The sequence below is a fragment of the Trichosurus vulpecula genome, chromosome 2, assembly GCF_011100635.1.
Source record: "Trichosurus vulpecula isolate mTriVul1 chromosome 2, mTriVul1.pri, whole genome shotgun sequence".
In the NCBI taxonomy this organism is placed as follows: Eukaryota; Metazoa; Chordata; class Mammalia; order Diprotodontia; family Phalangeridae; genus Trichosurus; species Trichosurus vulpecula.
The window spans coordinates 369,087,175-369,103,332 of NC_050574.1; the positions used below are offsets into that span (position 1 = coordinate 369,087,175).

Below are 16,158 nucleotides of genomic sequence, written 5' to 3' on the forward strand. Positions count from 1 at the left end.
GACAATATGTTTTGATTTGCCATTTTAGTGAGATCTCTGCAGTAGCTTGGCTTCCTTTACTAAAGCATTTATGCAAATTTCTATGCTTGTAGGTGGGCCTCATTTTGGACAGCCCTGATCTATCTCATCACCATCCTCTGTCTCTTTGGAAGGTGGGGCCATAAACTCTAAACCTCCTTTTAAAGAGCTCAGCTCAGACATTGCCTTTTTCCTCTCCTGGCTGACTACTTTGGGAGCTCTGATACCTCCTCTTTCTCAATCCCTGCCCCACTCTGCACCTTGGGCTCCCCCACCCCCTTCACCTTCAGCTTCTTTTTGTATGTTGTTTTCCCCCCATTAGATACTAAGTTCTCATAGGGCAGATACTGTTTCTTTTGCTATTTGCATCTCCAGTGCTTAGCACAGTCCTGGGCACGTGGTAGGCACTTAATAAATGTTTATTGACTGAATCTTGACTCTGAGAACACTGTACCATGTTCAGTCTCTTGAGGTAGATAAGTGGCAAAGTGGATAGAATGACAGGTCTGGAGTCAGGAAGACCTCAGTTTATATCAGGACTCAAGACTGACTGTGTGACCACAGGCAAATCACTTAACCTCCAACTGCCTCAGCTTTCTCATATATAAAATGGGGATAAAAATACACCTATGTTCCAGTGCTGTGAGGATCAAGTGAAACAATTATTTGTAAAATTCTTTGCAAACCTTAAAGCGCTATGTAAATGCTAGTTATTGCTACTGTTGAATGTGCCATGGCCATTTATTAGGTTGCTCCTCTGCTTCATAAAGTTTCCATCCTCATTTGGGGGAAAGTTTGTCCCACATAATCCCAACCCGAAGCATTCACTTTTGTTTTTGCTTTGAAAAAGCAGCTGCTGCCTTCTCAGAACAGATAGTGCTTTGTCCTTGCCAGGACAAAGGGGTGACCTGATTGGGGGAGAGGGAGAGGTAAGAGCTGTTCATTGTTCATTTCTTTCTCTTCATCCAATTGCTTCTCACCCCTTTGCACTAGATCCTTTTATTTTGAGGGGGAGGGCAGGACAATTGGGGTTAAGTGACTTGCCCAAGGTCACACAGCTAGTATGTCAAGTGTCTGAGGCTGGATTTGAACTCAGGTCCTTGTGACTCCAGGGCCAGTGCTCTACTAACTTTACCACCTAGCTGCCCCACTAGATCCTCTTCTTCTGGCTATTTATCTACCACTGACTTGGCACCTTCAAGGATACAGTCCTCTAATATAGCAGGCACTTCGTCGGAATTGCTAGCTGTGAGCACTGGGAGTAGTAGCTGTTTGGCCATTTTCTGTGGGGAATGGGGGTGAGGGATGGGTAGGGATGGAACAAAGTGCCATAGTTCTAGACTTAAAATTCAGGAGAAAAAAGATTCTACAAGTATGTAACACTTATCACTCATTTGCAGATCTTTGCTATCTGGCTTTCATAAGCAGTCTCACAAGAAACTAGAGTCTAATTTTTCTATTAATTGCCATGTTAACTAATTCTTTGGTGAATCTGTCATGTAACAAGCACTGGACTGAGAGATTTTTGCCTTTAGGAAATAAGGGTGACAATCTGAAATATTAAGGAAGGTTACAGAAGACCAGGGCTCATTGCTTTGATAATTTTCCCTTTACCTCTTAGTCAAAATGGGAAAATTTCAGAAGTGACTATAATATATAGATACACCTCCTAAATGATTGTTTTATGTATGTATTAATGGGGAATGTTCAGCAATAGGTTAATATTCACCAAGAGACAACCTGTGTAAATTATTCCCATCAGAATTTAGCCACAGTATCTACATGAAATGCTTAGTTTTTGCTACATTTAACTTACGGCCATTTATTCTTGTCAAAGTTGAAGACTCTTTTGGAAACCTCAAACTTCCTGTGATTATTAATTCATATAACACATATGTAGAGCCTTAATATTTTCTGGGGTGAATTAATGTTTACAACCAGAAGAAGTATAAAGAGTTGTGTGGATTATTCTGTTCCCCTTTCACCATCCTTGATTTCTTTTACAGATTATCTGAATGTACCTAACAGCTCAATATCAGAATAAAGTGGTATTCTACCAAGAACCATTTCAATGAACGTTGGAATTAAAATCCATAACAAAAAGTCATGCATTTGGTGTACTTTTTCATGCTGTCTGACTTTTGGGGCAGCTAGGTGGTGCAGTGGAGAGAGTGCCAGGCCTGGAGTCAGAAAGACTCATCTTCCTGACTTCGAATCTGTCCTAAGACACTTACTAGCTGTGTGACCCTGGACAAGTCACTTAACCCTGTTTGCCTCAGTTTCCTCATTTGTAAAAGCAAGTGGAGATATGGCAAAGCACTACAGTATCTCTGCCAAGAAAACCCCAAATTAGGTTACAAAGAGTCAGACATGACTGAAATGGCTGAACACCAACACAACTGGCTCTATTTTATATTAAACCCACAGTTATGCTTTGGTGTTCCTCATCGTATGGAGCTATGAGCTATGTTGTACATAAGGATAGGGCTACTTTGCTAGAAGTATTCATCCCTCTATTGGTCAAATGAACAAGATTTCTTTTAATCATTCTGGTATTCATATTCAATTTACTAGATAGAAATGTGAAGTTATCGATATATTTAGGAAATGCTTAAGGAATGTCAGGGCCTGACTGCTCATAACAAAGAAGGAAAAACTATAGTGCATGAAATTTCCACAAAATGCATATGTGTATTACATATGTACACACATGTGTCTATATACAGATATATGAATGAAAAGCTTAGAGAATCAGTGAGTTCAAAAGTGGAGGGAGGAAAAATCTTTAAAAATCTGGAATATTTTAAAGGACATTTTTGGGGTGGGATCCTAGGACTTCTGACAGCCTAAAAGTGGAATTTCACCTCCCAAATATTGCACCCCCCCCCTGCCCTGCCCAGCCCCATGCATCTGAATTTTAAATTTTATTATATTGTGGGGAAATTCTACCATTTAGAGTAGGGGTTCTTAACCTGGGGTTTGCAAACTAAAAAAAAAAATGATAACTATACTTATAGTTTATGGCTTTAAAAATATTCTGAGAACAGCTTTACCCTAGCTAAAGTAGTCTATTATACAAAAAAAGACTAAGAATTTCCTGCTTTAAAGAGTCATCTGCATTAGTAAGTACTTTCTTTTAAAAACTGCAAATAACTTCGGGAAGATTAGGAGGTTAACGAGTTTCAACATGATGTGAATCAGACTGACCAGATTTTAATTCCTAAAATTTAGCTAGCATGAGGACACTGGAATGAGGGGAAAGAGAAGCTAGGGATTGGGAGAAGGTACAGAAAGGGAGATGGGATGAATTTTGCCTGTTATGAAATTTTGCCAAGGAAAGAAGGAGAAAGTTCATCCAACTCTCTTTTCTTCCCCTCTGGATGATTTCCTTATTCTAAAACTCCAAATCGGTTATATAGTTTTTTGTGGTTTGGCTGGACCGCCTAAATTATCAAAATGGTTCTAAGGTTAAAAAATTCTTATGAGTTCCAAATAAACTTTTATAACAAATCCCATTTACAATGTGGGTGCTATCTATACACATTTAGACATTTCTTAATAGACATAAAAGTCACAGGCACCTCTTCTTTTTTTAGTGGAACTAAATGGAATTATGGAACTCGAGGGTTTTGTGCGAACCTTCATGCACACAGGAAATGCTAACTCCTGAATCTGATTTTTATTCACTTCTTTACCAAGCATACGGTGTATACTACAGGATCCACAGCGAAGGCTCAGGATCTGCTAGTCCCAAACTACTTGCACTGGATTTTGATTTACGATGTATTTGGAGCTCAAAATTGATACTGCCCAAAAAAAACAGAGTAGAAATTGTTTGCACAAAGAGCATATTGTGCCAATTTATTATAGAATGCAGTTTTAAAAAAATGATGTCTCAAGGTTAGGTTCTCCAATTAAAAACCACACAACTAGAAACACTTGCACAGCTATGCAATGGTAGTTTTTCCTCCTGGTGCGTTGTAAACAGAGTTCTGAGAGCATTCGACTACATTCTTGATCATAGTAACTAACGAGTAGCTTCCAAACTTACTGTTCCTTCAGGGAAACCATATTTCAAATTTCTGAGGCATGCATTGTCATTTGGCATTAAGTACTTCAACATGAAACACTTATTTACTGGACGGACATACACATTGCAACAAGGAAAAAAATGACATGTGTAGATAGTAGAATACCACTTGAAATTTGGGGAAAGGCACTGCATCCCTCTTCTCTAATCACACATTTACTATCCACTTCACATGCTTTGAACCCAAACTCTGTTAAAAACGTTTAACAGCATCTTCTACAACATACAGATACACAAGTAATTATGCTTTGCAATAGTCTCCCACTGCCATATTTTCACCCAGCTATACACAGCTATGAATATACTTTAACAACTTTATTTACAAGTTTAAGTTTATTTTCATATTTCAGTGGAAAAAAAATCAAAATATTTGTGCCAATATTCCCTAAGCAGGCCTACAGCTAGCATTCATATTTTAACAAACATTAAATAAACCCAGATCCCAACAAAAATAACTAAACTAAGACTATCCACTGGCTAAATTGTGCAATAAAAATGCTATTTCCTTAATTCTTCATGCTGAATCCCACATATGAATATTAAAATCCAGATCAATTTCTTTTGGAAAGCACAGTTACAAACGGCACCAAGTAAGATGTCAGTGAATGCATTCCAGCTGTAAATCGAGTGTCACCAAAAACAGAGGACTAGGATCTGGAAGGGCAATAAATATCAAAATATAAAACAACAAAGAAACTCAACAAGACACTAACACAACAGTTAGTTTGGAAAATCAGCAACTGCACATGCACAAAAATAAGAAAACTTAAGGAAAAAGAAAAGATTTCAAAATTCCCACATTGTATGTTTGTGTGTTTTAAACAATGCTACTGTACTATGTATGTATTCCACACAATGACTGTAGCCCACCAGATGATGAATTCTATAATTGTAGATTGTGTAGCAACATAAAGTTCTCCCTACACCTGTGATCATCTTTTCTCTGAAACAAAATAAAAACAAAAAACCAAAACAGCCCACCTGAAAAGAACAAGTACAAGTGTCACTTATTAGCTTTGTCAATTCTTTCCCAAATGTCTGATCATCATTAACTCAGTGATGGGCATAAGGCCATTCTAGGGCTCCATGAACACTAACTGATGTGCAGCACTGAGAACAAGGAGCCAGGTGGCTCCTTGATTCTTTTCTGAGCAACATGAACTAGAAATCTCGCCGTAGCTACCCATCTTTGTTGCCACCACAAAAACCATGACCTGACATTTCCACAGTAAAAGATTACTCCCTATGAATGAACAGTGGTTTGGAATTCATCTATGCCATTATGCCAGTTCAGCTTAAATGAATAGGTGTGTACTCTGGTCTTCTTGTCTGAATAATTTTTGGTTTGGGTTTCTTCATTCCTTCGGCCTCATCATCCTCTTCATTTTCCTGATCGCTCTCACATACATGGACCACCACACTGGGAGTGGTGTCGGTTGCTGCATGCAATTCATATTTTTCACCTGTGAGTGGAAAACAATCACAGGACACCTTAGAAACACCCCTAATACGTGTGAAAACAAAACCAAGAGGTAGTAAATGGAAATGTGGCTGGCTAGAGTACACATCAGTTTGAGTAACCGGCCAAGGAAAAATGAATAAAGTTAGGGAGACAGGTATTCGTCATGGCTAGACCAAGGATTAGCCTTTTTTGCATGTGATGAACCCTCTGAAGAGCTATAAACACATTCTCAGAATATTTCTAAATGTATAAAATAAAATACACAGATTATGAAGGAAACCAGTTATACTGAAATATGTTTATTTCAATCTAAAATTTTAAAAATCAAATTCATAAACCCTAGGTCAAGAATCTCTGTAGATAAGATTCTGTAATTTCCTGTATTTGGTGAATTATTCCTAAAAAACAAGAATAATAAAAAACCCACTCCCACAGCACCCAATTCTTCTGAAATAAAAAGAAATTTGCAGCTGATTTGTAATGATGTAATGACAGAAAAAAATTTGACAACAGACCTATTGAGAGGCTTATTTTGTACCCTGAGGCAAATTGACAAACTAGGTGATTACCAATTTCATCTTGGCGCTGAGTATTTTCATTCTTACTGCTCAAGTGTACCTGTGAAACAGTCAACACTAATACTTTGAGGGCTTATCCAAGTATCAGTGTGTTTTCTCCTTTGAAAAGATGGACAAATATCTATCCGTGCCATAATAGACGGTTTCCATGGCTTTTGCTTTGTTTTCAGTTCTCCTACAGCCAGCCTGCTAATGAACGGTTCTTAAATTTAGTGAGGTTTGTCCTCAGACAGATAGCCCATCACTGGGCCTCTATCTGAAGTCTTTTTATCTCAGTAGATCATGTCAGAACTTGTATTCCATTAAGATAGCCTGGAAATTGCAGGGTTACCTTTGTGCTACAATGAGGCAATAAAGGACATCAGGGACTTAAAACATAATTTTTTTCTGATCAAAAATTTTTATTTTTTTTCTCTCTCCCACCTCCACCCCCCAAAAGCTTTCCACTGAAAAAGACATTAAGCCTATAATAAATGCCTGTTAAACTGAACTGAACAAAAATGGCTCTGAGGAAGAATAAAAATGTACTTGGTTTAAATTGTATGAAATGAAAAAGCCGATGGGAAAGGCGGCTATCTTTGAATTTTAACATCTTTACAATCTCCTCTTCCTCTTACATTCTTTTGCTTCTCGCCCCAGACTTCTACCATTGTTACATTGGTCATAAGAATAGTCCTTACCTGGCCCTAGCTTGGAGATAGCATATAAAAGATCATAATTAATGACTGGAGTAGCATCTTCCACTTGTTTCCAGCCAACAGGCGGAGAGGCAGGAGGAGAAATCAAAAACTGCTTGTCCGGATTAGGTGGAGCCAAGTGTGAACTTCCTATGTGCAAAGTCTAAAGAGAAAAGAACATCGGCATGAACATTTTCAGAAGGATTCTTCAGCAGGGAATTAAAGCATATGAACAAGGCTCTCTCATGGTACTATAATCTAGTGCATCATAAACTATTAAACATAACTGAGATGCCTGAAAAGACAGTTGTGAAACTGAAAAAAAAATGCTCAGGCATAAAAACACTTGTGAATCTAGCAATAATTCTAAAATGACCTTACCATAGTCAGGGAAAAAGATCCTTAAACAAATCATATTGCCTAGTTAGCTGTGTGACCACAGGCAAAGCGTTGAAACTCTCTGACTCCCACTTTCCAAATCTTGGGCTCAGAGATGTCGGGATGGTAATAAATAAGGATAAAAATCCCTGCCCTACTTTGCACAAAGGCTTACTGTGGGCATATGAAATAACATATATCAATCCTATGTAATCACATTAGTAAATATATGCAAGCTTTTAAAAATAATTGTTTTACACTTAGAGCACCCTCTTAGTAAAGCTTACAGGTATAGATTAGGAGTTCTCAACCTTTTGCACTTTGGGGAAGACAATGGACTCAGTTTCTCAGAGTAAGATTTTTGTTGACTACATTTGTAATTGAAGAAAATGTTACATTTTAGTTAGAGGTTAGTGAAAATAAATAATTTTTTCTAGGTCCATTAAGTTCATGGACCCCCTGAACTCTATCCATAGACCTAGTAGCCTCCTGGTTAACTGCCTTGGAGGAGCTTTAGTAATTATGTTGGAATCATGTAGCCATCTTAAACACTTGGAATTTTTTTAGGGTAGGGGGCCTCAAACATATCATAGTCTAACTTTCTAAATTTATAGATGGAGAACCTGAGATTTGTTCAAGATCCCACATGACTTAGTTGCAGAGATAGGACTAGAAGTCTTTGTTCAATTTCAGCCCAATCTTTTCATCAAATCCACATTACCTCTGTAACATTGGCTCTGTGTTTTAGCTCAATGAGGTTTATTATTATTTATTATATTATTACAAAGAGTGTTGCTAAAATCATATCTGCAAAAATAGATCTTTTTCTGGCTATTAATAGCATCTTTAAGTTATATTCCTGGTAAAAGTGAAAAAATCTGTTAAAGCTTTTAAATTAATCTATTAAAGATTAAAGATTTGAAAAGTCTACTTTCTAGGAGAACAAGAAAAATGGAAAAAGAACAAGTTGGCAAATGTTTAAAATAAATATCCACAAAAACTGAAGACAAGGTTTCACCAAATAAGATGATAAGCAGGTAAAGGGCATAGGCTAAAAGATGATGAGAAGAGAGTAACTTGACAGCAAAAGATTAAGGTCATCGGGAACCTTTGGTCAAGAGGTAGAGAATGACTCCTAATTTGAAGAGAAAGTACTACTAGCATTATGTCAGAAGAGGCTTGCCATTTTAAAGCTTTGCTTTTATTAGTTAACAATCTTCTACTAAAAGCCCATTTCTTGAGCTCCCATTGAAATACATCGCACCCTAATGAAATAACTGACGTAATTAGGAAGATGGAAAACTCATATGAAAATTCTTTCCTTCAGCTTAGCAGTAACATTTCCAAAACTCATTCCCTTAAGACTTCCTTTCCTTGGCCCCTTGAGATTACTCTCAATATATTACTATTAATAGCACAGGACAGTGGAAAGAGCATTGAACTAGATATCAGATAAAGTGGGGTCTAGGCTGGTGACCCACACAGACAGAAGGAATTTTTTCAGAAACTGGCATAGCAGAAGAGGAGGGAAAATGCGCAGGATCTATAAACAAATAGAAAAGGTTTGATGATAGTGCCTCCATTTAAGTTACGTGACTTTGGGCAAGTCACTTAAATTCTTTAGGTCTCAGGTTACAATAATAACACTAACTCATGATATATGCAGCCTAAAGGAGATAATAATATATGTGAAAATACACTGTAACTTATAAAGGGCTTACAAATTAAGAAATTAGTAAAAACCTATTGGGTTTATGACTTAGTCCTTTCTTGTGCTTATCAATGTCATAACGACAAAGTTCCTGATGGTGGTGAATGGGGAGCTCACGTACCTCCCTCCCCCAGAATGGTATGTATGCAGGCACAATTAAAAATTTATTAAAAATATACTACTTGTTTTAGGTGCGACTCTTTTCATGGTTGGCTTTAAGGATTGAGACTAGAGCTATTAGCTAAACTTTTTGATGCAAGTATTTATTATTTGCTGTGAGCTGAGCACAGAACTAGGCACCATGTGAGGTGAACATGGAGCAAACCTACAGTCCTGACCTAAGAACAAATTACAATATGAAAACTATATATGCATATGCATATAGAGACACATACACATATATGTATAGATATGTCAGGCCTAGACTAGTTATGTAAATAAAAACAAAATTATTTTCCAACTCACAGTTTTTGGAAGTTTTCTCTCTGAAGATGCAGAGTGAGAAAAAAATGAATGCTGCTTAATACCCTTGGATTCAGTGGAACTGTTATTTGGACTATAATTAAAGGATGTTATTAATAGTCCCCCAAATGATTGTTATATATTTATATGATATTTATATACAATGTATTTATATTTTATATTTATATATACTTATACAGTATATACATTTATATAATAGAAATAATTTTTAATAAAATTATTTAAACAGCATTCTTGTAATTGCAACAAAATTGGAAACAATCTGGATATCTAAAGATCAGGGAATATTTGAATTGTGGTATGTGAACATAACGTAATATTGCATCATGTTGTGTTGTTTTTCAGTAGTGTGCAACTCTTCGTGACTCCATTTGGGGTTTTCTTGGAAAAGGTAATGGAGTGGCTTGCTGTTTCTTTCTGGAGCTCATTTTACAGATTAGGAACCAAGGCAAACAGGGTCAAGTGACTTGCTCAGGGTCACACAGCTATTAAATCTCTGAGGCCAGATTTGAACTCAGGAAGAGTCTTCTTGACTCCAAGCCCTCTACCTAGCTGCCCTATTATATCATGAGAAATAGCAAAGATGAAGACTATGAAGAAATGCAGCAAGACTGAATTGAAATAGAATAAAGAAAGTAGGCTAAAAAAGCATGACTATGCACAAATTACAACTATGAAGAGAGAAGGGACTACAGAGATTTTTGATTACTTGTGGAAAGTAGGGCAAAGGCTTGCCAGTTCCACTTGGCCCCAGTGTTACTCCTCAGTGGATCTGTCAGCAGAGGGCAGCAGTTGTTCAGAAAACAAGCTCAGAAAACAGGAGGGCGATAATGTCATGGGGCATGTTGGTGGCTCTGCAGCGTCAGAGGTGTGAGCCATCTGTATTCTGCATGACTGTGCCTTCCCTCCCACAGAGGACTATACCACAATATGCATAACCAGAGAACACACACAGGGATACACACATGGCTAGGGCGAGAACAATTTCTATTTCTTGTAGAGTGGATGGCTTCCTTGGGTGTAACCGTCACCCTGCACTCTGAGAGGTGTCTTTGCTGAGCTGCTGCTGCTCTCTGCTGATGGCCACTTGTAATGTGGCTTCTTCAGCTACAGTCTTTTTGTGTGTTTTCCCAGCAGTGAAGCTTCTTAACTTGACTGCTACTGCTCTTTGCTGAGACTGGACTGACCTTCAAGTGTGATGCAGTTTCTTCCCTGTAGAATCCATAGGGCTGGCCAGTCCTTTAATGTCACAGTCCCAGCTATCTTTAGCTTTTTTTGAGATGCAAACCTTAGCCAAAAAGCCAAAATAGCTAGAAACAGAAGGCCTTGAGCATGTTTGAGTCTATCACTTAACTCCTATTCTCCTGTGGCTGGTTAGGGTTGCTCGGTATAAACTCATTTCAGTTACAGTTTGAAGTTCCTTTTAATTTCCTTCAAAACTTGGGCACTAGCCTGAATCCTTTTCAAATTATACTGCACTTAGCAAATCGTAAAGGAGCTGGGTGGTGCTGGAATGAGAAGTTTTTCATCTCTCCATAATCCTCCAGGTTGCCCTGCAAATCAACTCAGTAGAAGGACTGAAAAGGGCAGGGTGGATCTGGCTGAGATAGTGCCTTTGCCCTACTTCCCATAAGCAACTAAATCATGGTACTCCCTACATGTGAAAACAATATAATAGCAACAACATCTGGAAAACATAAAAAAATGAGCACACATGTAAACAAATATGACAAATCTGATACTACTTTGTTAATGTCAATTTGCATATTTATGCATATTTGCTATAAATATTGAAAAGCTTATGATTTAATGTATGATCTTTTGGCTTTTCTTTGTGAACCTGAAAGACGTGTTTGTTGAAAGCTATCGAGTTTATAAAAGAAAATATTTAAAGGAAAGAAGTGAATGAATGAAATCAGTATTATTTTCTACTTCCTTCCATAAATCATCACTATACAAAGCCACTCGTTCACTCGTGCATTTCTACTGATTTCCATGGTTGATTTAAAATACACCTCAATAGATTCTATCCCCGTACTTTTATGTTCCTTATAAACAAAACAAAATGTGACCTGCCCATCTTAGATGCTATTAAAAGGATGACACCAGTTTTCTTTCTTTCGAGTCACTACCAAATTTGACAAGTCTCAAGTTTGGATTTTTAGGTCAATTCATAAGTTGTAGCAGCAGAACACCTGTGTATAGAAAGAGTACTTATTCCAACTTACCTGAGCAAAATATAATTTCATTTCCTTCCCAAGAAACTCGGTTTTATGAAGCTGCAGTCGGGCATCTGCTGCAGACAATGGGTTACTGAAGTTTATTCGTACTCGTTTGAAGCTCTTAAAATACTGAAATGTGATGTCCTTGTCATATGTTCTGAAGAGAGATTCAAATTTGGCCTGAAAAATGACAAAAAGAGTGGTTACTATATTTCAGCAAATTTTTCAGGGTCTCTTTCTTAGATGACTGACAACATACAGGGGAACTCAGCTAGGTTGAGCTGCTCCCAATTATTTTAGGAACTGACAAATTTTTACTTCCTTCAGTAATGTAAAGGGCAGAAATTCAGCCTTCCCATTCAGATAAAATATTGTAACACAGCCCCCCAATAAGATTTGATATGCAACCTTTTATTTTGTGATTGGTCTCTCTCATTCCACCCTGACTCCCCTGGGGAACCTGGAGAATCAGGAACAAGGTGTTTTCTAATCTCAGCCCTGAAACTCTCAAATTTCCTTAATTTGATGTAGCTTAAGTTTACTGACTTTCAGAATGTATTCTCTAACTGTACTTGGTTGAATAAAAAACCAATGTTTAAGGCTTACTTCCACTTATTTTTGTGGAAATACATAGAAACCACCATTTGTAGACCGGTACTACTCAAATGTAGAGAACCATTTATGCAAGGCTTAAAAAATAATAATGCCATTCTAAAGTCCATTTTTATGGAAAATAAGTTTAAAACAAGTTAGTGAAAAAGGATTCAATTCAATGGAGGAAACTAAAAATTTATCTATTTTATCCTTTCACTCATTATTAACAAAACAATTTGTAAAACAAATAGTTTTTTGACATACTGGTTTTAGAATACTTATACATTTTTGCCTCTCTGAGCTATTATGTAGATGCACAATTATTGTGAAATTGTATGAAATCATAGAAATAAAAACTTGTTTTATTTATTATTAGAAGTTTATAGATAGAATATAGACAACATTATTTCATTTAAAAACAGATATCATCAATGTTCTCATTATAAATCCACTATTAAGAGCTCATCTAAATTTGGCAGCATGTTACTACTCCAAAAAGCAATTTATCATAATCTAACATGGGAAGCAAACAAAAGATACTATGCAGCTATAAAGAAATGAATCAAGGAAAAATGAGCTAGAAGGTTATCTAAAAGCTCTCCAATCTGACCCCAATCCCTTCACCCAATGGTGTTCTTCTCCTTTTCTAGTATTCCCAGAACATTTGATCCTTTCTTTGTCTCTTTCCCTTGCTTCTTTCTTGCTCTGCTTTATATTATACTGCTTTGCTTACGTGTGATATCCCACCCTCCACCCCTGCCTCAAGAATGTAAGGTCCTTGAGGACACAGATAATTTCATTTTTGCCTCTGCATCCCCAGGACATAGCATAGTATCTTGCTTAAAAAGTGTTTGTAGAATGCTTATATTTTATTTTTTATAGCAATTAACAATAACAGTATCTCTATAATGCTTTGAGGTTTGCAAAATGCTTTACATTTGTTCTTTCATTTGATCCGTCCCCAAACTCCTGGGATATAGATACTATCGTTATTTCAATTTTATAGATGAGAAAACAGAGGTTCTAGGAAGTTAAAGGCTGAAGAAGGGATTCAAGCTCCCATCTTCTTGTCTTCAAATCTAACACTCTATGCACTGTACCATGATAAGGTGACTTCTATTTATATCCACTCATATTTCTCCCCCCAAAATCTTAAGTTACACAAATTGCTGTAAATTCATAGAATGTTAGAGAACATCTAGCCTGAGCTGCTTATTTTTTCTTGATGAGATTAGAGTCAGCACTAGGAATAAAAGTCCAGGTACCCTGACTTACAATGTTTGGTTTACATTATAGAAATCTAACAGGTACAAGATGAAGACTCCCAATAAGCAGAGCAGTTAAGATTGGTGGACTGGACATATATATATATATATGAGTCTACAAGACACTAGTCCTTACCCCTCTCTCCCTGCTACTGAATCATTTTCTTATTAATTCTCTATCAGAGTTCTAAGACAGTCAACGAGCATGTTTTGATAATTCCTAATAAATTAGTAGAAATGCACACTATCTCTTACTAATCACTTAGCCTCAAGCTTCCACCCTAGTTAATAAGTAAACCAGAAAAATTGCTTTTCTCATATGGTTTTGCTCCTCTATCTCAAACCCCTGCTCTTACAGGCTAACACAACATCAATGTTACTGGTCGTATTCCCGTATTTGCTACTATTCCAGTAGCAAACAGCTATACAAAAACATAAAGTATTTATAATGCACTGACAGTGAGAAAAGTTCATAGCCTGTTTGTGCTCTTCAAAAACAGAGGGAAAAGAGTATGATAGAACATTCTCACCAATACTGCCATTGAATTCTTCTTGACTTAAAACACAGTTCTCAGGATAATAATCAATATCCAAGTCTTTCAGGAGTTCTCTTCAAGGTGTCTCATCTAAATGAGAGTTAAACTCAGGTCTCTCACAGTGTCTTTTCAGGTTCTCTCACAAAACAATAGTTAAACTCTCCTAGTCTTTGAAGTGACTCTTGACCTCAGTGCCAATCTCTCACAAGAATAAATAATAGCTAAACTCTCTTAGTCCTTGAACAGACTTTTAACAGACGATGGTTAACTCCTTCAATCCCAATCTTTCACACCAATGATTATCAGCTTCTATTGATCCCAATTCTGTCACAAGGTGACAACTAATTTACAATTTTTCTTTTCAGGAAACTGCAGTTTAAATGTAGTACTTTGGTCTCCCTGTACTACAATTAATTGCTAGTTCTCTGCAAGAGTCTCTCCCTTATTAAGGTTATAGTAGCAACATCTCTGTGGGACAGGCTGCTGAAACTGATTGTAAGAAAGACATACAGACTCTCAAAGTACCAGATAAAGCTCCTTTGCTTCCATCACAGGATAATATCTCATATTATCCTCATTTGTGTATAGGTCAAATCCTCACCCACACAGAAGAATGTAAACTCTTTGATGACAGACTTTCATTTTGTATTTTGAATCTCCAGAAATTAATTATATTAATGTACATTTCTATTAAAATATAGAATTGTGTCAGTGCTAGGGAAGAGATGAAAAAAATCACCTAAGAAGAGGGATTGTATTTATTTTAAATGCTCAAGTCAATAAAAAGCAAGAATTTATTGCCTTTTTAGTATGTTTACTCCTTTCCTGGATTTAGGGGAATATGCCCAAAGGAATAGATAGAAAGGAAAGGCAGGGCATATATTTGGCTCAGAGCTTACTGGTTTACTTTCATAATGAACAAGGGATAAATCAGCAGTTGTCATGAGGAATTTTGGTATACAGTGTTTATTATATGTGTTTATTTTAAAATAAGGAAAATGATACAAACTGTTGCTTTGCTCGATACTATCCTATGTCTCCTTTATTCCTATAACTTATAATTCATATTATACATATGTTTAGGTTAGAAGATAAAAGTGTTTCAGCTGCATGTGTATTGCTAAGTCTTTTTTTCTACTGTAACATGGGCAAAATTCATGTGAAAATGTGGGCTTAGTTAATGTGTAATTTGACATGGTCTCATCAATGGATATCATGACTATTCAATTATAAATGAATTTATAATTAAGAAGAGGTGACTTATTGAAAGAGTTAGAAGAAACAATAAAACATTCATTGAAAAGAAAATGACAAATTCCTAGAATGTATGCCCTGTATTGCTAATGCCTTATCATCACTAATCCCTTAAATACAACCAACTTTTTTCTTGTAGATGTCATGACAATTCCTGCAAAGCATGAACAAGATTATATATTATTACTATGCTTTCTCAAGCCATCATTTTTTAAGCAAACAAAAACTATGTCTCTGATTTACTCATATAGCCAGAGGTTCACCAATGTTTGTCTTCTTGGAAAGCTCTTGGGCTTGGACTGGAAGCTCAGTTCATACTCACTGTAAGGGAGGGAAGTGCAGCAAATACATTCTGGGGAAGGGATGACATCAGAGAGAATGAGAAAGTATACTGGAGAGTTGGGAAGGAACTTCAGGAGTTTTTGGCCCCTCCAAGACTGACTTGCTAGAGGCTATTGGGAGGGAAAAGCTGGCAGCTGTCTTCCTTGCCACAACTACTTTCTCCTATCCTCTGGGGGGTAGGGGTAGGGGACTAAGCTTCCAGTTTCAGTCCTAGGGCTCTCCAAACAGATAAAACATTGTTAAACCCTCAGTTACAGTTTTGTATTTCTAACACCTAAATATTAATTAATATTTGTACAAATTAGGTTAGCCTCTGGAGGGGAAGGACTCCCTGGAGACCGGGACTCACCTAAGCTCTTCCCCATATCCCTCCAAAGACCTTTAAATTTTTCCCTAAAACAATTCCTGGAGTGGCAGAACCCACAAAAGGACAGGGTGAAATAATTTTCTAGCCCAAGACAACTTAAAAGTTTGGCAGGAAAGTCCTGTTGCATCAGGTTGAGAGTGGAGTGCAGTCCAGTACAGGCCATACCAGAACAGACCAGGTA

At 36.9% G+C, this 16,158-nt stretch overlaps 1 protein-coding gene across 3 annotated transcripts in view; it reads right to left on the minus strand.

Annotated features, from left to right (window-relative positions):
- Positions 1-3,849: 3,849 nt before the first annotated feature.
- The window catches only part of RCAN1 (regulator of calcineurin 1), a 101,853-nt gene continuing 89,544 nt past the window's right edge, over positions 3,850-16,158 (minus strand). For 2 of the 3 annotated variants that reach the window (XM_036744815.1, XM_036744817.1), the window contains exons 2-4: positions 11,626-11,799; positions 6,829-6,988; positions 3,850-5,571 (exon numbers count right to left, since the gene is read on the minus strand). In XM_036744815.1, coding sequence (XP_036600710.1) covers positions 5,399-5,571; positions 6,829-6,988; positions 11,626-11,799 — 507 coding nt within the window. In that variant the 3' untranslated portion in view covers positions 3,850-5,398. Of the gene's footprint in view, positions 5,572-6,828; positions 6,989-11,625; positions 11,800-14,008; positions 14,129-16,158 lie in introns of those variants that run through there. The other variant, XM_036744818.1, reaches the window with a different exon arrangement.